Consider the following 26,188-nt stretch of genomic DNA (forward strand, 5'->3'; position numbering starts at 1 on the left):
TTCCACAGAATACCTCACTTTGACCAAGAGTTGGGCAAAGGATTTCTTCTAGTCTAAGAGTAAATCAGAAATAAATCAATGAGCTGAGGTGGTGATAAACGCCTGTAATTCCAATACTTGCAAGGCTGGGGCTGGAGGATCTCCCCAGAATGAAGTCCAGCCTGGACTACATAATGAGAGCTTATTTCAAACAGACAAAAAAACCAACAACTAAAGTCAAAGCTCAAGCTCTGAGCCTCAGTACCTCCATCTTCAAAACGGAGGCAGTTAAGTTGTATTGACGTCTACACGTGTTAAGTAACAGAAAGGCTGGCACCTTTAAGAACCCGCACCGTCGCCTCAGGTCGGGGCCTCAGGCCACATTTAATTCTGCGGTCCTTCTGAGCTCTTTCCCCGCAGGAAGCGCCTGCTGTGGGACAGCCAACCCCAGACACAGACGGAAGTGAGTGGGCGGGACCCTGCCTCAGCTATGATGGGTGCAGCCGCAAGCCAATGGAGAGAGAGGTATTCCCTATTCCGCCAATGGAGGGCCAACAGAGGCGGGACTTTGTGTAACGCCCTAGTAACGGCCGCGTGGTAACCCTGGTGCTCTGCGCGCGGTACTGGCTCCCGGTTTTCTACGCGGGGTTGGGCTCCCTGTGTCTGTAAAATGAAGATAGAGGAAGTGAAGAGCACCACGAAGACGCAGCGGATCGCCTCCCACAGCCATGTGAAGGGGCTGGGGCTGGACGAAAGCGGCCTGGCTAAGCAGGCGGCCTCGGGGCTCGTGGGCCAGGAGAACGCGAGAGAGGTGTGGCCGCGACCCGAAGGGGTTGGCAGCGCGCGCGGGCGGGTTGCGTGCTGGGGTCTCCGCCTCTGAGTTCTCGGGGCTATGCAGACGGCGGCAGGGCGAGTCGGGCTGCCCTCGAGGGCTGGGACCACTGGGGACCGCTCCGCGAGAGTCCTCACTGATGGAGCCTCCGGGGTGAAAGGTACAGGGTATTCCCGTTCTCCAGATCCTATATTCCAGCGTGGTGAAAGATAGCCAGTAAGCACTGCCATACCTGCAAACGATTGTTTTATCTCGGAGTAGGTCGTTTCCTATAGGCCCTTGTCGCCATGGTGAAGGAGTTGGACTTCATTATGAATGCAGTGGCAGGATGTGGGGTTATTGAGTAGAGAACTGACTAAGCTGCAGACGTTGACTTTGGTTTTCAGGGCCTGGGAGCGGAGAGAGAAGTAGGAGTTAGGGAGGGGCACAATCTATAGTGAAGTCTGCCTCTGTAGTGTGGCCAAGTCCCTCACCCACTTTATTACTTTTTTTGCAGGTGAAAAAATTGAGGGTGAAAGAGATTACTCCCCCATCACTTGCCACTCGGTGCATGTTGATAAAGCTGCGATTTGCACTCACATACATTTCCGACCCCCACATCTGCTCTAGATGATATACAGCCAAAGGAGCTTGCCACACTTTGGTCTCAGCCATGGTCCTTGGCCCCTGGAGAGGCCTACTAGCTACAGGGCCCTGCATTTAATACGAGTTTTAAGTCCATTGCTTATGAGTCTCTTGCTAACAGAAAGGACAAAAAGAGAAGCCTCTTTTAGTGGAGTGGGGGATGTTGAGACAAGGTCTTTTTTTGTTTTGTTTTTTTTTTTTTTTTGGTGGTACTGGGGATCAAACTTGGGACCAGGACCTTGTGTATGCCAGACAGGTACTTATGCTGCTCAGCTGTTTCTCCGGCCTGACAAGGTCTTGCTGTGTAGTTCATATTGGTCTTGAACTCACTATGACAAACTCTTTTTTTTTTTCTTTCTTTCTTTTTTTTTTTTTTCTGGTGGTACTGGGGATCAAACTTGGGACCAGGACCTTGTGTATGCCAGACAGGTACTTATGCTGCTCAGCTGTTTCTCCGGCCTGACAAGGTCTTGCTGTGTAGTTCATATTGGTCTTGAACTCACTATGACAAACTCTTTTTTTTTTCTTTCTTTCTTTCTTTTTTTTTTTTTTCTGGTGGAACTGGGGATTGAACTCAGGCCCTTGAGCTTGCCAGGCAAGTGCTTATTCTACTGTTCCATCTCCTTGGCCCCTTGACCTCACTGTGTAGCCCAGGTGCACATTTAACTCACAGTGATTCTCCTGTCTCAGCCTACCAAGTGTAGGGATTAGAGGTGTGTGCCATCACACCTGGCTGACTATTTCCATTGTCTTGTTTTTCATATCTCATCTAATTGCCCCTCCTCTACTTTTGTATAACTTTTCAGGCATCTACAAAATTGAAGTGCTCTTTTTTTAAATTTGGATTTTTGAGTTAGAATCTCAGTATAATTTAGACTGGCTTTGAACTCACTATGTAGCCCAGGCTGGTGTTGAAGTGATTCTCTTCCTAGCCTCCCATATGTCTGGCACTTTTATAATAAATATGCATAGATCTGAATTTTAGAGTGAATATTTTTTACTGTGTGGCTTTATCATAACTTCATCTATCCTTCTCTACTTCACGTTCACATTTTACATCAGCATACATTAGTCCTAAATCCTTTGGTATGTATGTCACTACTATGCACTCCTGTATCCAGACAAGTAGTTATAATTTACAGAGGTTAGGTAACTTGGTCTGAGGTCGTTTCATCTGGTAAGTGGGAGAGCCAATGTTTAGACTCTAGTCTTCAGGACTTCATTCTCTTTGGTTCTGCATGCCTCTGACCCACCTCTGCTAAAAGGTTCTAAAAGGTTCTTGTATGACAGTTCACATGAGCAGCCTCTGTGCTACTCACTACCCTTATCTGAAAAATAAGGGTGTTAAGAGTTGGTGGTCTTACAGGCCCTGCTAGTTCTGTCACAATTTATAACATATCACTGGAGAGAAGTTAGTGTGAACTGAAGAATGAATGGAAGAGTGCTCAGTTGGCAAATCCAAGTACATATCCACATTTGAGAAAGGCTTTTCCCTTTTTGGAGTAGATAGCTCCAACACAGAGGATCACTGGAGAGACTGCAGAGGGTATTTTTTTATCTGGAAAAGTCTCAGAGGTGCTTTTCAGGGCTCTGTCTTTGCTAGATGAAGCAGAAATGGAACAAAACACCAACTCATTGCGTGAGCATATGGTTTTAGTGGGCCCTTTGTGGAAACAAGGTGGGGACAGGATGGAGAAGATGCAACACCTTCACAGGATCTTCTGTTCATTATGGTGATAGCTCTGTGGCCTGGATTCCCATACAGAAAAATACCTTTCACATTGTCACACATTCAGTTATTAACAGTCTAACAAATCTTGAGTTAGGTAGTCATGGGCTAGAAGTGCTCAGTAAATACGATTGTCTCAGTCTTCTTTGTGGCCCGTTATTATTATTATTTTTTTGCAATACCGGGGATTGAACTAGGGACCTTGTGCTCGCCTGGCAGGCGTTTATGCTGCTGGGCTACATCTGTGGCTCTTATGGTCTACTGTTCTATGATATATGAAGACTGGTGACTAATTTGTGGATCTGAGGTGTGTGTATTTATGCATATGTACTGTAACTGGCTTAATAATGAGAATAGATTACAAATATATAGCAGATGACCAAGAAATTGAAGCCTGAGGATTCAGTTTGGTGCTTGGTGATTCTGCTGGTGGCATGGATTTAACCTTATAGTGAAACCTGGTTTACAGGTTTCACTAATGGCCAAGTGTAGTCTCAGGTTTTTCTCTCTTCCTTTCCCTCTTAACCCCTCCCTTCTTTCTCCTCCCCTCTTACTTTTTCTCCTTTTCCTCCTCTTCCTTCTCTTCCTCCTCCTCCTCTTTGGCAATATTGTGTATTTTTAAATGTAGGACTTTTGGATTGAGCTATATTGCCAGATCTTTGTTTTTGAGACAAGGTCTCACCAAGTTGCCCAGGCTAGGCTTAACCTCATAGTCCTCCTGCCTTAGCCTCCCAGAGTGCTGTGATTATAGGTGTGTGTCACTATGCCAGGCTATCATTGGTTCTTTTTTTTTTTTTTTTTTCCACCTAGTACCAGGAATTGAACTCAAGGTATTGCATTGGCCAGGCAGGCGCTTGTGTCACTGAGCTATATCCCAGGTCCTACCATTGGTTCTTAAGCCTTAGGAATCTGATGAAAGCTCTGGGTCTTTTCCCTGTAGAAATGTATATATGAATACATACACAGTTTTGTTTCTGATTTCAGGAGACTTGTGGATCCCCCACCTCTTCCTTTTTTTAAAAAAAAAAAAACAAAAAAAAAAAAACCAGGGTCTCACTACAGAGTTCAGGCTGGGCTTGAACATTGGAGCCCAAGTTGGCTTCCAACTCATGTTGATCCTCCTGCTTCAGCCTTCTGGGATTATAGGCATGTGCTGCCACACCTAACTTGGTGATCTGTTTTCTAAAGAGCCAGGATGATTTTTTTTTTTTTTTTGTATTTTAGGCAAGGGTCTACAGGGTATTCAGGGTCTCACTGCTAGACCAGAGTCATAGTGATCCGACTGTTCACAGCCTCCCAAGAGCTGGGATTACGGGCATGTGCCACCATGCCCAGTCTCAATCACTGTCTCATTGCACCCTAGGGGCAGGGCCAGCAAGGCAGGCCTGGGGATTGAACCCCCAGCCCCTGTGCCTGCTTGCAGGTGCTTTAATCCACTGAGCTATTTGGCTGGCCCTTGTTTATCTTTTTAAAATTTATTTTTTGTAATGCTGGGGATGGAACCTGGGGCCTGTGTAATACTGATCACAGCCTGAGACCCAGGATTATCTTTCAAGTGGAAGTCAGAGCGTGGTACAGTCTGACCTTTTCAGTGGCTTTCCATTCTGCAGCCTTACTCTGCCCCTGCCTACCTTTTCAGACTTATCTTTCCATTCTCTTTTCACTTTGGTTACTGCAGCCTCTTTGTCTCTTGGACATGCCAAACTCTTGCTGTTTTTGTTTTGAGACAGGGTCTTGCTATGTAGCCCAGGCTGGCCTGGCACTTATGATCCTCCTGGCTCCAGCTCCTGAGGGCTGGGATTATAGATCTGTAGCACCACATCCAGCCTTTTTGTTGTTACTGTGTGGGTTGTTCTGTTTTGTTGCAGTGCTGGGATGGAACATAAACCTCACTGATGCTCTGCCAGTGTGTAGACCGGGGGCTGAATCTCCCCCGTGAAGCATTTTAATACCAACTGATTATTTCTTTCTATTGTGTGCAGGCATGCGGTGTCATAGTAGAATTAATCAAAAGCAAGAAAATGGCTGGAAGAGCCGTCCTGTTGGCAGGACCTCCCGGAACTGGCAAGGTACTCTCTCATTTCTTCAGTTCCCCAGGAGAATGATCTCGATGTCTAAGCCAAATTGGATTCATGTCTTAACTAGTGTTGTTAAGCTGAATTAGTTATACGTGTGTTTTAAAAACTAATGTGTGGTAATACAACTGGGTGTCTGAAATCCATACTTGTAGAATTAAAATTACCCTGGCCTTCCTCCAGCAGAGAATCAGGTCCTCAGAGGGCTCTCATTGTCTCTGGGATTTGTCCTTTGGCTCCTTCAAGTCTCCTTTGCTTTGGAAATGTGTTCCTGTTGTTCTAGGTCTTCAGAAGATCTCCAGAGTGACATCTCATTTGGGCAAATAAAGTGCTAGCTTTACCCATTGCTATTTTAGCCATATAAGAGATGAGAAAGAAAAGGAAAGACTTGGTGACATGGTTTTTATTTTTAAGGGGTTTGTTGTCTTTTTAGGGAAGAAAAACAGGAAATCATGACCACACAAAATAACTCCATTGAGTGTAGCACTTGTGGGCTTGCTGACCTATAGGAATGCAGCTGGGGTCTGAGCTGAGAGATTGCAGAGGCTGGCGAAACTAGAGAATTGGGGAATGGATGATTGCCCTCAGAGCTGGAGAGACTTTAACCTTGAAGGAAGAAGAGACCTAGGCAGGATCACACTGTGGTGCACTGGGTTCTGGGATAGGAATGGCCAGATATGAGAAACACATCAGAGCTCCCAGTCTGAGCCTTGCTTGTTCCTTCAAAGCGCTCCTAGGTATAGGAGTATCAGTTTGGGCTGTGAAGAAATGGGCTTTAGAACTGGGCACACAACACCGGTCATCCCACCACTTGAGAGGCTGAGGCAGGAGATCGCTATTGAGTTTGAGGCCAGCCTGACGTACATAGCAAAATCCTGTTTGAAAAATAAAAGAAAGGATGGGGGTGTTACATTCTAGCTCAGGTTTTGACTTGCTTGTGAAACCAAAAACAGGAACACAATTCCAGTCAGGTGTGAGATGGTGTTAAATTTGAAACAGTAATTGCTAAATTGATGGTGTGACCTGCATGGGTGTCTTGCACTAGGGGATGAAGGCCTATGTTGGTATAGTGCTGACCATCGCGAGCCCCAACACCCACCTTGGCGTTGCTGTGCCTCCCCTCAGCCTCCTTCCAGGTTTCCTCTTCCTGAAGTGTGTTCCCTGGAGATCCTTTCTGAATATTGCTGATGGGAAAGTCTCAAGTTTTTTATATTTATTATGTCATCCTTGTCTTGAAAGGTAGTTGTTCTGGGTTTCTAATTCAGTTGATAGATCTTTTCTTCAATACTCTTTCAATATTATTTGGTATCTTTTGGCTTCCATCATTGCTTTTAAGCCTAATTTTAAGGATTTTACTGCGTGTGCGGCATAGACCTGTAATCTCAATGGTGGGCAAGCTGAGGCAGGAGGATCACTGCATTTGAGGCCAGCCTGAACTACATAGCAAGAGCCTGTCTAAAATAATAATAATAACTGAAAATAATTTTTTGGACGGATTTTAACTTTTCCTTGTGGATGTTTTAGAGATGTGCTAGGTATTGGTGCCCTGTCTGGGCAGGGTTTTCCTTTGTCCTGACTAAAGCAGGTGCAGTGGCATCTAGTGTTGGAGGCTGCTGTTGTCGTGCCTCTGGTGGTGAACTGCCTGGACCTAATTGGCATCCAGGCCAAAGCCAAAAAGCCTCAGGCTAGAGCTTCTCCTTTAGGCTTCTTTGTCCTTCAGCCTCTCATATTTCCTAGCTTTTCATTTTATTTTGGTTTTTTGAGACAGGGTCTCACTATGCAGACCAGGCTGGCCTTGAACTCAAGATCCTCTTGCCTTGCCTCCCAAGTGCTGGAATCACAGGCCTGTGCCACCATGTTCAGCCTGCAAATACATGATTCTTATCAATGGCTCACTCCTGATAATCTCACACTGTTCATAATGGAATACTATGATTTGGGTTTTCGAAAGGAATCTGTTCTGATGAGATTGAAAGTAAATGTCCTTGGCCTTCTTTTGTTTAACAGGCTCTCTTTTATGTGCCACTTGGCCCTCACCTGGGGTGGGGAGGCACAAAGAAATCATGACTTTGGAGATGAGAGTTTGTACACTGGCTCTGCCATTTACTAGCTTTTTGACATTGGGTGAGTAGGTACCTTGTGCGTTTCAGTTTTTTTTATTTCTTTGAGACAGGGTCTTGCTTGTAGGGCAGACTAGCCTTGAACTCTGTAGGTCAGGCTTGCCTCAAACTCTAGGTTATCCTCCTGCCTCAGCTTCTTGAGTACTGGGATCACAAGTATACACCACCATGCCCAGCTGCAGTTTCTTAATCTGTAAAATACAAAACAGATTATCAAGTTCATGGGCTGGTTGGAAGCTGAGTGAGAGCTATATGGTATTAAGTAAAAGGAATAGGTATAGTGAAAGTGTTCCATACCATAGGAGACCATATAGGCATGAAGCATTTCTTAGCCAGGTAGTTGTCATATATTAATGGAAATTTGCTCATCATCTTTGTTAGGTAGAAGGACGCAGGGATACTACTGAACTTGACATGACATTGTCATTGAGCATGGGAGCTGTGAATGGGGTTTGGGGACTGTAGAACCCAGGATGAGAAGGTGGAGGGACAAGGAAGGAAGGGGCCTGGGCAGCCCACAGCCTGGTGGGTGTCCTGTTGTTCAAGCTGTTCTTGTGCCTGTCCAGTCCTACTGTTCCTTTTTTTTTCTCTCTGAATGCAAACCCTAGATACCAAATGGGGTAGCATTTTGTGCTGCTGTGGGCCTGAGGTGCTGGTGTGAATTCTGCTACAGCAGCAGCTGCTGCCCGGAAGCCAGTGCCCACTATGGCTGGGCTTCTCCAGGGAGGCTGATGGCTACGTGCTTATGTCTTGATTCCCAGTGTTCAAAGAGTGGCTGCAGACCAAGTGTCAGAGCACGTGTAGACTATGGAGCCACGCAGGACTAGCCTACAGGCAGCTTGTGTGCTCCTGGAGGCTGGCCTGCCCATTCACACTACACTGGACAGGGGAGAAGCTGGGGTTTGCCGGATGCCCATACTTCCAGCAAAGATAGTGGCAGTCAGGACCAAACCAATTTCTGCTTCTTTCCCTGCTGGATGCTGAGCTTCACCAGCCTCTACTATCTGTCAAAACTATCACCAGAGGGGCACCAAAAAGAAAATCTAAGAGGAAGCTTTCTTGTTTCAGTTTTTATTTCTTTTTAGTTTTTAATATTTAGTGTTTTTGTTGTTGGTTTTGTTTTTGTTTTAGACAGGGCCTTACTTGTGGCCTGGGCTGGCCTTAACCTCACAGTGTTCGTCCTGCCTCAGCCTCTGGAATACTGAGGTTACAGATGTGTGCCTCCACATCCAGCTCCCCAACTCAGTTTGTAAACTCTGTCTTCAAGTTCACCTTGTTCCTGAGTGGCAAGCTGGCCCTCCTTAGCCAAGGACCTGTGAGCTTCCCTTCCTCACATTGAGGACAGGTGGAAGTGGCATCAAGGGGCCATGGCATACTCAGTCCTGTACCAACCTGAGAGCCTTTGCCTTTCATTCTTGGTATTTGACCACATGTCCATTACATCTGGTTCCATTCAGCATCTACCAGCCACAGTTACATTCCCAAACACCAATTTGTAGTTTACTGTAGCACAGGCTCAAGTGTAACTTGTTAAAACCAACCCATATCTCCAGGAGTCCTCTAACATGTCTTTCTCTGCTGTTTCTGAACCACATACCATAAAAGTAACAGGAAGCAGCATATTCCTTCAGTACTGATTTCCAGCAGGCTGTAGATTGGCAGCACTGTAAAACAGCATAATCTCAGAGACTTTGGTTAGGGGGTACCCTGAGCAGGCAGGTGGTAGATCAGACCCTGTTGAGGGTTGAGGGAGCAGATGTTTTTGAGATAGGGTCTCGCTATGAAGTCTAGGCTGGCCTCGAACACTGCCCAGTCTTGCCTCAGCCTCCTGAGTGCTGGATCATAGATGTATGCTGTCAAACCTGCTCTGTAAGGAAGCAGTTTTGGAAGAGCATACTAAGGATGGTGGGAGCATGGCCCCTGGGTCCTGCCTCCTGTGTTTTCATCTCTCTCTCTGCCTTTTCTTGTCATGGTGTCTTCACTGTGTTCTTGGCTTCCTTCTCCCACATGGGAGTGGAGCAACAGCTACTTCCTGGGCTGTGAGAGTGTAGAGGGTAGCAGGTGCTTAGGGTTGGCCTGTGCTCAGTAGAGCTTCCTGAGGGAAGCATGTAAGTATGGGAATGATCAGTGTTGCCATTTATGATATACAATGACTGTCTACAAATGTCATCCCTGACTATGAAAAATATGCCAGCTGGTGTTAATTTGACTTAGGGGTTAGCTACTTGGTCATTCCCGGTTAAAAACTTTGTATGTGTTTCCAAATCACCTTGTCTTGAGGACTGAAGCAGATGGGTGTCCTTTTTGTCTTTTGCAGACTGCTCTAGCTCTGGCCATTGCTCAGGAGCTGGGGAGTAAGGTCCCTTTCTGCCCAATGGTGGGCAGCGAGGTTTACTCGACGGAGATCAAGAAGACCGAGGTGCTAATGGAGAACTTCCGCAGAGCCATCGGTGGGTACTGTAGGTGTGGAGAAGGTTCCTGCTGTGTCCTGGGGAAACACCCTTGAAGATGTATTGTTGCCCTGCACCATTGCCATTGACTTAGCAAACAGGACAACCAAACCACAGCTTTTTGAATTGAGGTGCTGTGGCATTGGAATGAATGTGTACCCCAGTTATGGGGCTGGGCTTCTTGATGTGGTTAGACGTTGGTTTGGCTTGGGGTGTGGCTGAGGGCTAAAGCATGTACTTAGCATATACAGGCCTTGTGTTTCTGCCCAGCAAGTCTTTCCCCCATGTGGCTGTAAAGTGGTCTTTTAAGAACAAGTCTGATTTCTCTGGCAGCTCTCCTCTGCTTTGAGAAGGGTGGGACTGCCACTGAGAAGGATGTGACTGTAGCCAGCACTGTCATGTACCAGGCTGCCAGAATGCTGTGGTGTTCTGTAGCAAGCCAGGTGAGGTGTCCTCTTCAAAGGGCCAGAGCCTTGTGCCTATGGTGTGCCTCCCTGGGCCTGGGGCTTCCAGTGTGGTGCCAGGCTTTTGCTCCCTTAACAGAGGATATAGGTCTGCATTTGCTTGTGGAGAAATGGAGGCTGGTATGTCTCAGCTACTCCAGAGACTTAGGCAAGAGGATTATCATTTTTAGGTCAGGCTGGACAGCTTAGTGAAGCTTTGCCTCAAAATAAAAGCACTAGGGGTATTGCTCTGGTAGAGTACCCTGGGTTTGATCCTCCATGCTGGTGAGAAGGAAAAAGAGAAAATATGGAAGAAAGAAAGTAAATGAGCCTCAGAAAGTTAAAGAACTTGTTAGTGACCTGGGTGGTAAATAGCATTCCTGTCTGGTTCCTCCGCTCCAAATATTGAAGATTTGCAGTGAGGAGAGAATTATCATTCTTGCAGCCACTCCCCGCTGCTGGTCTAATGCTGAGCAAATCTTAACTTCCCTCAGCTCTGCTAATAAAAATAATTAGTTCCTTAACTGTTGTGTGATAGTCCTTTTGTTAAGATGGAAATTTAGTGTTTTGTGTTCTTCAGTTTTTGCTTTTCAAAACAAGGCAGCCAGGAAACATCATGCCTGTCTCCGGTCATGTGTGCATGGGTCTGTAGGGTGTACTGTGGGCTCATAGTTGCAAACACCTGCACCATTACAGTCCCTTACCAAGGCTGGCATTCAGAAGATGGACACGTCCTAAGAAATGCTGTGGAAATGACGAAAAGGAAAGAGTATAGTCTTGCTTAGGCTTTGGAAAATCAGCTGGAGAGGCCTGGTGCCCATGGGGACTGGCCTCTGTTTGACAAGATGTCCTGTGCTGGAGCCAGGCAGGAGAGTGAGGGTAGACTGAGGACAGCGTGAACAGGTGTTGGCAGCAGTGTGGTCTGGGGTGGTGACAGTAGAGGTGCTTCTGGATCTCTAAGAGAGATAAGACTTAGAGCTGCCAGGATTTACATGAAAGGTTAGGTGTGGGGATGGAAGTGAGAAGAGCCAGGGAGACCCTAGGCTGGGCTGCTTTGGGAGATGGGAAAACATGGGAAGGAGTAGTGGCTGCTGAGGTGCAGGGGGCTGGGTTTGTTTTTCTGTAACTCTAGTTCCTGGTGCTACATGGATGTAACTTTGTACACCCAGGTGTGTACCTTTTACACTTGTTCTAAATGGAGTCACACTTTGTGTGTTTGTGTTTGGCTTTTTAATAAAGTATACAGGTTTTCCTGCATAGAGAAGCAGGCAGACTGAAGCAGAAAAGCCTATGCAGAAGATTGTGTGCAGTGACAAACATGCCTTCTGAGCCTGTGTGTATCTTGTAAATTGGGAATGAGCTGTCAGTCTGTGTGTACTGGGCAGTGTCACATGTCCCACCTCTGTCCTCTGGAGGGCGTGCTCCAGGGCCCCACAGGTGTGGCCCAGCAGGTACCCTCTCTCCCTCTCTACCAGCCCAGTGCTCCAGTCACCCTTTATCTCTCCACCAGATTCCCATGAGCATTGGATGCTGTGTTTCCATTTCTTGTTCACTGTTTTATGGTGCAGGGGTTGGATCCCAGGCCACATGTGTGTGAGACTGCTGCTGTGACCAGAGACAACAAACTGACCATACTAGGTTGTTCTTTGTTTCTTTTATTTTTTGAGACAGGGTCCTACTATGCAGTTTAGACTGGCCTTGAGGAGGACTGACTTGGCTATCTGGATATTTTTAAATACCATTTTGTAGCCCAGGCTGGTCTCAAACTCACATTGATTCTCTTGCCTCAGCCTCCTGAGTTCTGGGATTATAGGAGTACACCACTACAGCCGGTTTGTCTATATTAGTAAGAGTAGTGCCATTTTGGATGTGGACTTTCTTTAAAACTGCCAGATCTGTCTGTCTGTCTGTCTGTCTTTCTTTTCGTTTTCTTCTTTTTTTTTTTTTTGGCCGAATCGGGGATTGAACTCAGGCCCTTGTGCTTGCCAGGGAAGTGCTTATTTTCTTTTCTTTCTGCTGAGATGAGAAATTGGTGAGGTGAGGTGGAAAATCAGCTGGAGAGGCCTGATGCCCATGGAGTCTGACCCCTGTTTGACAAGATGCCCTGTACACAGATCTACTAATTAAAATAATCAGTTCCCTAACTGTTGCATGATAGTCTTTTGTTAAGATGGTAGTTTAGTGTTCTTCAATTTTTTCTTTCTCTCTTTTTGCAGTTTTTTCTTTCTCTCTTTTTGCTAGATATTTCTTACTAGAAATACCTTTTATCAGGAAATACGGATTTTGTTTCTCCTACCTGAGAAGCTCAAGCATAGCAAATACCTAAAAAGCACATAAAACATTAGCTAAATATTGACTCAGTTACCATGACGCTCAAAGCCTAGAGCACAGCCAACAGCCTGGTCATAACCTTGTATACCCAGGTGCGGACCTTTTACACTTGTTTTAAATGGAATCACATGGGCGGGGAGATAGCTCAGTAGAATAAGTGCTTGCCTGGCGAGCACAAGGTCTTGAGTTCAATCCCCAGTACCACTAAATGGAATCACACTGTGTGTGTGTGTGTGTTTGTGTTTGGCTTCTTTAATAAAACATTGTGTCTGTTGGCTTCAGCCCACATTATTCTTTATATTCTATTCCTTGGATTCTTACACTTACCTGGAGCAGCAGTAGAGGCAATTGAGACCCGCTGAGGTTTAAAATCAGTACTTGGGAGGCTGAGGGAGAGGGTTTGCAAGTTGAAGGCCAGCCTGGGCTACACAGTGAGAATCTGCCTCAAAAGAAAAAAAAAAAAAAAGAGACAAAAGTTTCAAATCTTACTGAGTGCTTTTCTTGAGGAAGTGGTGTTGCAGTCTGGACCCACAGGTGTGCCACATTCCCAGCTGGCTTTCTGATGTAATTGTGTGCCAGGATTTTTTATCAATCTTGTCATTAAATGATATTAAATGAGCTGTTATGACTGACTTGGCTGTCTGCATATTTTTAAATGGACACACCAATGTATATGCTGCAAAGAAGTGGGACTGGGCAGGACACTGAGGTTGGTGCAGCAGAGAAGCGGAGGATAGTGGCAGCTGCAGAGCCTTCGCCCAGAGCGCCCTCCTCCTCTCTTGTTCGCTCACTCACTGCAGTCTGGATACTTTTTAAAAATTGTTTAGAAACCAATTTTTAGACAGTGATAAAATCTAACAAAACTGGATTGCTTAAAGGTAGCTTAAATGCTTTCTGATGTAAATGACCATGGCATCTGGGCTGCCATTTGCTATTTTGGAGGGAAAGGGATGGTGCAATTCTTTTGATGGCAGCAAAGTGAAGAGAAATTCCTTGATCCCACCACAGTATGAAAGGGCAGCTGCTGACCGCCTTCCACCTCTTGCCTTTGAATTCCTTCGAGGTTGGCAGGGGTGGGAGGAAACAGTGAGCCCACCAGAAATGAAAAGCCAGAAGTCTGTGCTGTTTCCTTGACATGATGAAGGTCCCTGTCAGGGATTTAGAAACCCGAGCCAGCGGATGAAACCTGTGTCATTTGTGTTGTCGTTGCCGGAGATGGCACCAGCTCGGCCCCTTTCCTAGCTAACAGCCAGTTCCATTGTCCTCCAGCGAGTCCCAGCCACTTGTCAGCGCGGAGCAACTTCTAAACAAATATGGGGCTAGTGAGAGATGAGAATGCCTTTCTTCCTGGCCTGAGGCAGTTCATGTCAGATATGAATGAGCATTCCACTGGAAGAATTTATCTCTCTGGGCTGTAAAAGGTTTGATTTTGCTTTGTTTTTTAAGCCCTCCTTTTAAAAGTAATTTTCCAAGTTGGTCACAATCTCCTACTTGGAAAGATTCATGTTGGAAATATGTTTGTCTTGCTTCTCAGAACTAAGGACTTGGTAAAGCAGAAATGAAACCTGTCCTGTCTTTTGGGACTATTCCAAAACCTCCATTTGTAGCTATCAGATGGAGGAAACTTTTCCTCCCCTTGACTATCTGAGCGTCTCTGTCCTGATCAGGTTTCTGGGGGACAGAGGCGCCCACTGCACGATAAGATAACTTGCAGGTGAGTGGGGAGTGCCCGGGAGTGCCTGGCACCCTGTGGGATGTTTCCCTATCAGGAAGAGGCAGCTTAGTGGCGGGACACCAGAACCATGTCAGGAGTAGCTTTTGTCTCCTCACATGTGTAGAACAGAATTCTTCATTATTCTTTAGATAGGGACTTCTCATTCCAGATAGACTTCAGGATCTGCTGGGGAACTGTGAGCCAAGAATGGTGGTAACCTAAGCCTGGAGACTCATGGGGCACGGACTGGTAGTGGCCTCTTAGGTGGGTCTGGAGGTTGAACACTATAGCCAGAGACCAGTGGAGGCCTAGAACAGTGTCCTTAACCAAAGCCACCTGTGTCCCTCCTTTGCCAGGTCCCACAATGTTACTTGTTTCTCTACTTGGTAACCTAGTACAGACATATGGTGCCCAGAGCATGATGGGTAGCCTGGTGGGTTCCCATAAAGTGAGGACACTGAGAACCAGCACCCACTCGAGAGAGTATTATCTGTACCCCTGAGCACCTTTGCGCTCTGGTTACCATCTGCTGTCCCAAATGAGGGGTAGTCTTTATTTATTATTTTAGTGCTGGAGATTGAAGCTGGTTCCTCCTTACTGACCTACATCTCCAACCCTTTTTACATTTTAAAAAATTTGAGGCAGACTTTTGATACACTACCCAGATGGAACTCAGACTTGTGATCCTTCTGCCTCAGCCTGCTGAGCACTGGACTGACATGATATACTGCCACACCTGGCTTTCCATTGTCTTGAGTGGCATAGTGGTTTTAGAGATGCATTTGAATCAAGACATAGGCAGTCGTATACATAGTAGATTGGTTGACATGTGCCTTCAATCTTTTTCCCATTGGAACACAGTATAAATGAGATGGAGACAGACATCTGTGGGCAGGGAAGGGAGTGTAGAGCTGAGTGGCCCTGTGCCAATCAGTAGGGGCAAAGGAGAGCAAGACTGTGGAACAGCCAACTCCTAGAGCCGTGGACTTGGGGTTGGGCCAGGGGGGTTGCCCTGGTTCCACAGCCAGAAGCCAGGTCTGTCAAGGAGCAGGAAAGGATCAGACTTTGCCGCTGAGGTGGAGCTGTGCCCTCAGTGTTACAGGGTTAGCCTGCTGGCCCCATGTACAGTCCTCACTGCTTTGGGGACTCGGGATAGGTGAAGAGTATATTGTCAGAAGTTTCACATGCTATCTCTGGATGTCATCTGCCAGCTTGCCTGCAAGTTTAGGGACCCTCCAGTATACCTCTGTCAGTTCAACCCTTGAAATGCTATGCACAGTGGCATGGCATGGTGTGGTATGCCAGTGAGTGTTTAGATCCTTTGAGATAGATTGAATAGCTGTTAACTCACTTTTGGCTTGGTATAGCCTCAGAGGAAGCCATTTCTGTCCTTGACCTGGACTTAGGGGTTTTGGAGAGGGTATGTACATGTGTGTGTAAGGTGGGTGTGATGCATGTATTCACAGAAGCAGCATTTGGCGACGTGCTTTTGTCTTCCTGTTGAGCACCTTCAGTGACCAGTAGAGCTGCTGTGTTAGGAAGCTCCTATTCCTTGTTTTCTGGCTTTAGGGTCTAATGGAGAGATGAAGGGGTTTATTCCAGTGGGGTCTGATTTTCACTGAGTACTGAGACTGGGGTTTCTGTGTTTCTTGGCCAATTCTCTTGAGCCCTGGAGCTGTGTGGGCCATGAGGAGGTATCTACAGGTGTATTCCTGGGTGTTAGGGTGCCAAGTGACAGTGCTCCCACCCTGTGACTTCATGTGTGCCTGCCACATGCTGCTAGGCCCTAAGCTCTGATGCAGATGGTCAAGGTCACATGTCATGGCATTACTGTGTCCCTGTGCTGTGGGCATGTAGGGTTCCTGGAGGGCAACATGGAGGATGCCCAGTGGACAGGTAAGGGAGCTCCAGAGGGGATGCATTTTACACTGCCCAGGGATTTGGGCAGCAAATACATTGTACAAAGAGTAGAGACCACAGTTCTTAGATAACCAACAGACACATATTAAACAGCTAATGTGGGTGATATTCAGAGTGAGGAGAGACATTTCCTTCAGTTACCATATTTTGATGCACAAACTTAACTACGGTGACAAGTGCTATTGTTCTGCCTTGGGGAACTGCAGAACCACAGTGTAGATAGTGACTGAGGCCCAGTGCCTTTGTCTGGGGATGCAGTGTGCTCAGCCAGAGCCCATGCTGGCCACTGTGGAGTCACTTCTAGGCATGGGTTGTGCTCACTCTTGTCTTCCTGCTCTACTGGTGCTGAGGTGGTGAGTCCCCTGAGTCAAACTCAGGGAGGACGGTGGCCCCTATGATATCACTGACCAGTGGCCTCGCCTGCTGTGGTTAGACTGGGTGTTGCATCTTACCCTCTGAGGTCTGGGACAGTTTTAGAATCATAGTTTTATTGGCTTTGAACCTAGAAAGTTCTTTCAAAAGCTGAAATGAAATTGCTTTTCTGCATTTCTGAATAGCAGCAGCTTCAGTTTGCATTTATGTGTTTATTGCTTTTCTACCTACCGTGATACCCTTGAAGTTGTAGCTGTTTATTTTTGATGTGCCAGGGACCAAAGCCAGGCCTTGCACATGCAAGGAAAGCACTCACTGTTGGATTGCACCTTCTGTGCATTGTTTTTTTTTTTTTTTTTTTTTTTACCCATTTATATTTATTTATATTTTTTCTTGTATTCAGTTTTTTTTTGTTTTTTTTTCTTTTTTTTTTTTTTTTTTTTGTACACTGTTCTTAAGGTCTGTTTGCCTTCTTGTGACATGGAAGTTTTGGGCTAAGGTTGTAAAAGAGCTATTGATGGGTTGTGTGGCCAGGGCTCTGTTGCTTACTGCGGCCCCTGTCTGCCTTCCAGGACTTCGGATAAAAGAAACCAAGGAGGTTTATGAAGGCGAAGTGACGGAGCTTACACCGTGTGAGACTGAGAACCCAATGGGAGGGTATGGCAAGACCATCAGCCATGTGATCATAGGACTCAAGACAGCCAAAGGCACCAAGCAACTGAAGGTGAGTGCTGTCCTGGGCTCCGTCCTCTGGAACCTCTCAGTATGGTATGCTTTTCAGTGGGCAGTGTGCCTTTCAATGGGTGGTATGATCTGTCTATGCCCTGGGTGCCTTGCCTGAGCACTGTAGCTAACAGGACAGTGGGAAGGTTGTATGTGTATGAAGCAGTACCCAGTATAGGCCTCGGACACAGGGGTACTTAATGAAGATAGCTCTTTTTAAAAAATCTTTTATTTATTTAGTACAGGGTCTTGCTATGTAGCTCAGACTTGTAGTGATCCTCCTGTCTCAGCCTCAGTGCTGGAATTACAGGTGTGCATCACCATGCCTGCTTTTGGTGGCCGGCACAGTGGGGCCAGCACAGAATACAGGACTTAGGATTGAACCTAGGTCCTTGTGCTTGCCAGGGAGGTGCTTAGATTGCTGAGCTATCTTCCTAGCTCTTGTGTTTGGGGGTCTTTTTAGAGATAGGGTCTTGCTATGTACTTTGGGCTGGTCTTGTGCTCACTTGTGTAGCCCCCAGGTTGGTCTCAAACTCCAGCGATCCTCCTGTCTCAGCCTCCTGAGTGCTGGGATTACAGGAATGTATCACCATACCTGGTTTCCCCAGGCCAGCATGCCTGGGGTTCCGGGCCTGACTGGGCACCCCTAGGGTTCCAGGGCTGGCATGGCACACGGGGCCGGGAATTGAACTCAGGTCTTTGTGCTTTGCCAGGTAAGTGCTGATGCCTCTGAGCTATCTTCCCAACCCCATGAAGATAGCTCTTTTCTTTGCAGGGAGAGTTACCAAGAATTGAACTCAGTACTTCAAGCTTGCCAGGCAGGTCCTGTGTCACTGAGCTAAATCCTCAGCCCTGAAGATAGCTCTTACTTTGTTAATTTTTGAGATGATGTCTCATTAAGTTGCCAAGACTAGCCTTAAACTTGTGATTCCCCCTGCTTCGGTCTCCTGGCTTACCTTTTGTACTCACTTTGTTATTCATTCACATGTGTATGTTAAAACATTACCTGGCAGTTAAGCCACCAAATTGCCTCTGCCAGCCTGTACCCTGGCTCATCACCACGGCTGGAAGCCCAGGCCTTCCTCTGAGCCGGGGCCTTAGTGCTATGCTCACTGCCCAGAAAGTAGCAGCGAGGTGATGATGGTGGGACACACACACAGACAGCTCCCTCACTATAGATTCTGACTGCAATTGCTTATGTACCAGCATAGAAGCCTGAGTTAGTGCTGTGTGGCGAGATGACACTGCAAAGCTGTTGGGGACCTTACTTAGACACCTGTCCCATCAAACTTCAGGATTTTGACAGCAAGTGTGCAGGAGAACAGCCTGACCTTCAGCTGCAGTCTTGTGGGGATCCTGGCTGTGCTACTCTAGCCATGTGGCGTTAGGCAAGCAACTTCATCCCTAAGTGGTGTACTTCCTTTGATGACTGAGAGTGATGACTACTTACCTCACCATTACCAGGGCGGAATTTATAACTTGGAGTGTAAGCTTTAATGTCATTATGAGAGCTTTTGGTGAGAGGAACAGGATGATGGAGACTGCAGACTGATGGTGACGATGGCGATGATGATAATTAATACTTGACATTATCAGTTTATGTCTCATTTATTCTATGTGCCAGGCCTGTGCTAAGCTTCAGTGAAGATTGCATGTGTTGTCATTTGTAGCTGTGTGTGTAGACGTGTGCATCCCATTCCCTTGTCCACAAGTGAGGGACCAGGACTCCAGAGGTAAAGGTCACCCTGCAGTGGCATAGGTGGTTTGGGGCAGGGCTATCTGTCTGTTAGTTGCCGTGTGACCTCTGGAAGCCATCTGTACTTTCTGGGACTCAGTTTTCTCATCTATAAACTGCAGTAGATTGACCACATAATTTCTCCATCTTTACTCTGCACTGTGATTTTATAGTTCTCCAATTCTGTAAGGTTGTTTCTTGGTCACTGCTTTATGGAGATCATAAAAATGTCACTTGCTCAGAGGGCCGTTTTTCTTCTCCTGTGGGGTCTCTCAGGAGCCTGTTTTGCACACCTCTTTTACATGTCCCCCTTGTCATTCCATTCCCTTCATAGCACATACCATCTTTCAGCCTTTGCCCCTTGAGTCAGTTCATTTGGGAAAATAACCAATACAGAAGTGTTTGAAGCGGGCTGGTGAGATGGCTTAGTGGTCTAAAACACCTACTTGGAACAAGCGTGGTAAAGCACAGGGACCTTGGTTCAATCCCCCAGCACCACATGCCAGCCAGCCCTGCCCCCAGGTAGGCTGAGCTGGCCACACACAGACACAATAATAATAATAAAATTTAAAAAAAAAAAGAAGTGTTTGAAGCACCTGGACTGGTGGCACATGCCTATAATCCCAGCACTTGGGAGGTTGAGGCAGTATTGCCATGAGTTTAAGGCCAGTGTGGACTATTTAGTGATGAGTGCAAGGCTGGCCTAAAACCTAGTGAGACCCTATCTCAAAAACAAAGGCGTGTGGCAAAAAAAAAAAAAGTATACTCATCGGTGCTGTCTAATGTAAGGCTCCAATCCCAGCATGCAGTGCTGGCCCCGTCCCTTGGGTGCGCTGAGATAGCGACTGAGACTAGGTGTGGTGGTGTGTGCCTATATCACAGCGCTTGGGAGGCTGAAAACAGAAGGATCACTACGAGTCCAATCTGTGTAGTGAGACCCTGTAGACCTTATACTAAATACATTTTTTTTTTTAAGGCATAGTTTAAATTTTAGCTGCTTTGTGTAGTTTAAGAAAATAATATAAGGGAGAAAATGAATTTTCCTTATAGAATGAACACTTCTGGGTGCTTTTAGCATATGTACAAGGTATCAGGAGAGAAAGATCCCAAAATGCTCAGTGGGTATTTGAGTTTGTGAGTACGTTCTGCAGCTCAGCAAGGAGACCAGTATTAGTGCCTCACCTACCCTCCCCATGCCTGTTTTGGGGACCTGGGCTTTGTTTCCGCAGCTGCGCAGCCAGCCAGAGGTGGGAGCTGGAGTCTACTGCTGGGGTGGTGGCTTTGGAAACGCTCTGTTGAGACACAATTTTAAGTACAACTTGCCCAGTTAAGTGTGCAGTTTAGGGAATGTTAAATTACTTGCACAGTCATGCACCCATTGCCACAGTCTAATTTTAGAATATTTTCTCCACCCTTGGAAGAGACCTGCTTCCAGTAATAGACATTGCCCATCCCAGCCCTAGCCCTGGGCAACCACTGATGTACTTTCTTTTCTATAGACCAGCCTTTCTGGGGGACATTCAGTAAGTCATACCGTGTGTGTGGTTGTTCTGTGTCTGGCTTCCTTCGCCAGCCCTGGGTTTTACTCATTAATTTTGTTTGGGGCAGAGTCCAAGTGCTTCCTACCACAGCCCTATTATATAATACAGCTCTCCTTGAAGTTTAATATGGAGAGACTTGCGTTAAATGCAGGGTTCTTAGCAAGGACACTGCCCCGGGGCCATGACTCTGGGTGACTGGGAAAACAGCAACCTCTGCTGAGGATGCAGAGGTTCCGGGGCACACTGCCCTTGGACCATGCCCACCTGGGATTACACTTGGTAATGCTGTGTGGATGGGGAGCCAGGGGCACAGAGCCCATTGAGCAACACAAGCCTGCAGCTGTTGCCTGGAGACCATGGCACTGCCAGCAGGTGCTACATTGGGGTTGTGGGGGAGCAGTGACAGGGCTTGCCAGCAGGTACAGCAGGGACCCCTCTAAAGGTAACCAGAGCCTTCTTTTAAACCCCCCCTTTTTTTTTTTTTTTGCGGAACTGGGGGTTGAACTCAGATCCTTGCGCTTGCCAGCCAAACGCTTATCCTACTGAGCCATCTCCCCGGCCCTTAAAACCCTTTGTTAGGGCCAGTGAGATAGCTCAGCAGTCTAAAATGCCTGCTTAGGCAAGTTTAGGCAAGTGCAGGGACTGAAGTTTGATCCCCATACCACATGCTGCACCTAGGATAGGCTGAGCCGGCCACAAAAATTAAATAAATAAATAAACCCTTTGTTAGTTTGGTGTGGTGGCACACACCTGTAATTGTAATTCTTTGAGAAGCTGAGGCAGGAGGTTTATAAGTTCAAGCTCAGCCTGGGCAACTTAGCAGTTGAGTGGCAACATGTTGTAAAAAGAAAAGAGGGCTAGGAAGTTAGTGTGGAGGCCCTGGGTTCGATCCCCATCACTATAGCACAGTAAATTCAGAAAACCCTTCTGCTGGTTTACGGCGTCTCAGGTAGTGGGAGGAGGAAAGCAGTATTCCTGGGCCTCTCCTACCTGTCCATCTGCTCAGCTCCCCTTCTCCTCAGGCCTTCCTGATGCGGAGACATGCGCTCCACACAGGTACCGGCTGCCAGGCTGTCACGGAAAGCTCCCCAGAAGGGGCCAGAAGGAAATGGAGTGTACACCACAGCTCCCTGAGCCCTCCTCGTTCTGTTTCAGCTGGACCCCAGCATCTTTGAAAGTTTGCAGAAAGAGCGAGTGGAGGCTGGAGATGTAATATACATTGAAGCCAACAGTGGTGCTGTGAAGGTAAGGCTGTTCTGGCCAGCACCCAGCTGCCGTGTCTGCAGCAGGAGCCCAGGGGTCTTTGGGCTGGGAGCGGGCATACGGATGTGCATTGGTGCTGGGTGGAGTGAGGCTCAGCAGCTGTCCCCTCTGCAGAATAAACTTTGCTTCCCTTTGTCTTCATCCGTTAACCTTCTCACGATGAACAGTCTGTTAGAAAACCCCGAAAGCCTGCTTAGAGGGGGAGTACATGGTGAGAAACCAAAACAACTTTAGTCATTTTCAAATTGAAACGTGCAGTGCATTTAATCTCCCTTTTATCGCTGTGGTGTTCCCTTCCCCGAGATCTATGCATGTGGGGAGGAACGCTACGCTAGCTGACACCTCTCTCTATCTGATCCCCTGCGTCCTTACAGTTCGCTCACTGTTTAATGGATGAGCATAATACTTCATATCATACGCTAAATCATCCACCTACAAAGCAGTCTGAGCAGCTCCCTCTGTCTCCAGTTAATCTGGATTTGCCCTTTATCGAGAATTGCATACGGTTAAAAGAAAGAGGGGAGAGGTTCTTGGAGAAGGTATCAGGTGTTTCTCAACTGGGGTTTAGGAGCCCGCTGATGAGCAGATAACTGGCTCCTGGCAGCAGAGGCAAGGGGGCATATTTGGAGTTTGTTAAGGAGGCTGCTGGGAACCGAGACCTTTATCTCACTTAGCGCTATGCCATCTGGGGACAGTGGAAGCGCACGGGTGCTTGTGTTCCTTTCTGCAGAGGCAAGGCAGGTGTGACACCTACGCCACAGAATTTGACCTTGAGGCTGAAGAATATGTGCCCTTGCCAAAAGGGGATGTGCACAAGAAGAAGGAAATCATCCAGGATGTGACCTTGCACGACTTGGACGTGGCCAATGCACGGCCCCAGGTATGCATGCTCATTTGATCCCTGCCTGGTTGACTGGCACTTGGGGCTTTTGTGTGTGGGCCATGAAGTTCTAGGAATGAACTGTCAGGGTCTTGATGCCACTTTGGTGGCAAGCAAGCCTTTTCTGTCTGTGATGTTCAGCAATTAACATCACCACGAGTCACGCAGGGCTCCTTTGTTCCAATTCAAATGCACGAGTCAGATGATTTCATGTACATTATTCTGTCCCAGCCAAGCCTCTGGCCCCAGCTCACCAGCCAGCGGCCTTGTGGCTTCTCTCCAACAGTGGGCTTGGGGCTGGCAGCTCTGAGTGTTCCTGGCAGAAAGTAGGAGTGTTCTTGGATTTACAGGATTTCAGAAAGCCTAACAGTTGCATCTGACTCTACTGAGCAAAATCCCTACATTTTTGGTTTTGAGCTAGCACTGTTGTATGTACCTCTAGACAAGAGGTGAATACTTAGGGCCAGTGAGATAGCTCAGTGGACTAAGCACCTGCTTTGGCAAGTGCAGGACCAGGGTTTGATCCCCGGTTCCGCATGCTGCACTGACCCTGCCCCCAGCTGTGCTGAGCCTGTGACTGAGTTCGGACGTGGTGGTACATGCCTGTAATCCCAGCACCAGGGATGCTGAAAATAGGAGGATCACTATTAGTCAGAGCTGCATAATGAGACCTATATCAAATACATAAATGAGGGGGAAGGGAGGTGAACATTTACACTTTGCCAATAAAATGTAGGAAAGTATGTGTTGCCTGGGATAGTTCTGGGAAATACGTGATTAAAAGCCGCAGAGTGTAACTGCTCCCTGCTAGTGGCCTTTCACTTTGATTTCCCTTTTACCCTAGGAGGCCATCCCTTCCCTTTCAGGGAGGGGTTGATGCTGTGATTTGAAATCTGATGCTTGGCAAAATTAAAAAAATTAAAGAGGCCAGGGAGATGGCTCAGTAGAATAAGTGCTTGCCTGGCAAGCACAAGGGCCTGAGTTCAATCCCCAGAGCTGCCAAAAAAAAAAAAAAAAAAAAGAAATCTGATGCTTGGGATCTCCCAGCTGAGCCTAGAGGCTTTGGAGCTAGGATGGGGAAGCCAGGAACCCTGTTACTAACCATATGGCTGATTCTCACTTTGTCTCTGGGCTTTCTGGGATTTGAGGCTCGGTGATCTTGCGCTGCTTCCCAGAGGACAGAGCTGTTTTGGGGGTCAGGTGTGAAGATCCAAAAAACATTTGCTTCCTTAGCTGTTGAGCGTTTAGTGAGCCACCTCTGCTTCCCGGGGCCTGTGACTCCCAGATGATCCCTACTGTAGGAGCTGGCAGGACAAAGGTGGATAATGAGATGGTCCTGAGGGCAGCCATCCAGCAGGGACCCAAGGCTAAGCTTAGGAGAGGAAGTGTGGGGACAGAATTGCAATGGGGCTTCACACTGACTCTTGACAGTTCATTAGTCCCCAAAGGAGTGGGGACATTGGGTGGGGATATGGATGCAGAGGGCATTGGGCCTGACTATTAGCAAGGACTAGGGTTTCCCAGGAAAGGGGGTGGCATTGCTGCAGCTGGATTGGAATATGCAAAGTCCCTAAATGATAACAAAGCTCGTGGGGGTCCAGGGAAGTGTTCGGAGACCTGTGTAGCTAATGAAGTAGAAGGATTAGGAGAGAGCTGGCTTCTGCTTCCCATGTGATACATTCGTATTATAGTCTTGGCATTGCTAAACATTTCCCTGAATCTAGAGGTTCCTCAAGTCTCTCAGGGGAGGCATGTTGGTGTCTACACTGCAGGATCTGTGTGGCATCGACATTAGGGACTTGAGGGAGTGAAGTTGACTCCTGTCTTCTTTCTGCAGGGTGGCCAGGACATCCTGTCTATGATGGGACAGCTGATGAAGCCAAAGAAGACAGAAATCACAGGTGGGGCAGATGGTGTGGCTGTGAACTTGAAGCAGGGCTGGCTGGGCAGGTGGTGATGGGCAGACCAGGTTCCTGGATGCTGTGGTACCCTGACATAGCCCATGCCCCTCGAAGCACCTTCTTCCCAGAGTTCGAGCCATCAGCTGTGGTGTTTTCTAGCCCCTCTGCCATCCTATTTTCTAGTCCCTTTGAGATCCCGACATGTGGTTTTCCCCTTCCTGCCCGCTCTGCCACCTGCCAGCTTCTGGGCTCTTCCTGGCTCCAAAGTAAAGGCCTGCTCTAGGTTGGGCCTTCCTAACCCTGTTCTCTTCCCAGCCTTAAATCCTCTTCTGTTTCATTACCACCTGAAGCTTTGTCACCTTAAAATGTTGGCTGTAGGGCTGGGGAGATGGCTCAGTAGAATAACCACTTGCCTGGCAAACACAAGGGCCTGAGTTCAATCCCAGTTCCGCAAAAAAAAAAAAAAAAAAATGTTGGCTGAACATTAAAGCAGCTGTTACCTTGGGACTGTAGCTGGCAAATAGGCAAGGACCTTTTGTGGCTGTCTTCTGCGTAGGGGAGTGTGTGTCCTGTGACACTCCCTGCCCAGGCCTGGCGGAAGCTGCTGCATCGGGTCTTCCTGTTGTGTCTTTGTGAATAGCACAGGAGTTGGTTTAGAAAATGAGGACTGTGACCTGAAATGGGTTATGTAACTTTTGAGAGCCTCAGTCCTCTTTTCTTTAGAGCCTTTGGCCCTCCAGGCCTCTTCCCCAGAGGATTCTGTCTACACTTGATTGAAAGTTAATTAACCTGGGCTTTGTTACACAGGGCTAAGGCACCCACTCATCACTGACAGGAGGAACAGGGAAATTTGCATATGAAAACTCACTTCTTGGGGGCCCCCACCTTGGTGGCAGGATCTGGAGGAGCAAGATGGGTGCTGGGAGATAATACAGCACAGTAAGGAGTGTGACAAGCCAGGTGCTTCGAGGCTGGGCAGTGGAATGGCTGGAAGGCTGTCCTGTACAGAACCATTTTGTCTAAGCCTATTGCAGACTTAAGCAAACTTGTTTTCAGGGAAGGCTGCCAACGCTGTGACCATTAGGTAGGGTATTTTTTTATTTTCAGATGGTGACACTTAAAGCCTGGAGTGGGGACAGACCCTGCCCAGGGCCACCTAGTTAGTGGGAACCCAAGCTGCAGGGTTTGGCTTGGACAGGGGATGGGAGGGGGAAAAACACTTTTTCCTACTAGGGCTGACCTTGCCTACCTTATCATCTCACAGACAAACTTCGAGGCGAAATCAACAAGGTGGTGAACAAGTACATCGACCAGGGCATTGCTGAGCTAGTCCCTGGCGTGCTGTTTGTTGATGAGGTCCACATGCTGGACATTGAGTGCTTCACCTACCTGCACCGAGCTCTGGAGTCATCCATTGCTCCCATTGTCATCTTTGCATCCAACCGTGGTAACTGTGTCATCAGGTGGGTGGCTACTTCTTCCTGCCCTGGCTCCTGGGTTCCTTGGGCCCTTTCTTTAGCCCCCTATGTCGCAAGTTTGGATGGGGTGGCTTTCGA

The 26,188-nt window shown here is 47.4% G+C and overlaps 1 protein-coding gene across 1 annotated transcript in view; it reads left to right on the forward strand.

The window, feature by feature from the left end:
* The first annotated feature begins 487 nt into the window (after positions 1-487).
* Ruvbl1 (RuvB like AAA ATPase 1) overlaps positions 488-26,188 on the forward strand; it is a 36,750-nt gene continuing 11,049 nt past the window's right edge. The window contains exons 1-8 of the mRNA XM_004646098.2: positions 488-790; positions 5,147-5,233; positions 9,677-9,809; positions 17,162-17,313; positions 21,744-21,833; positions 22,582-22,731; positions 24,569-24,632; positions 25,897-26,095. Coding sequence (XP_004646155.1) covers positions 650-790; positions 5,147-5,233; positions 9,677-9,809; positions 17,162-17,313; positions 21,744-21,833; positions 22,582-22,731; positions 24,569-24,632; positions 25,897-26,095 — 1,016 coding nt within the window. The 5' untranslated portion in view covers positions 488-649. The remainder of the gene's footprint in view (positions 791-5,146; positions 5,234-9,676; positions 9,810-17,161; positions 17,314-21,743; positions 21,834-22,581; positions 22,732-24,568; positions 24,633-25,896; positions 26,096-26,188) is intronic.

The sequence above is a fragment of the Octodon degus genome, unplaced genomic scaffold (assembly GCF_000260255.1).
Source record: "Octodon degus isolate 3935 unplaced genomic scaffold, OctDeg1.0 scaffold00254, whole genome shotgun sequence".
Taxonomy (NCBI): domain Eukaryota; kingdom Metazoa; phylum Chordata; class Mammalia; order Rodentia; family Octodontidae; genus Octodon; species Octodon degus.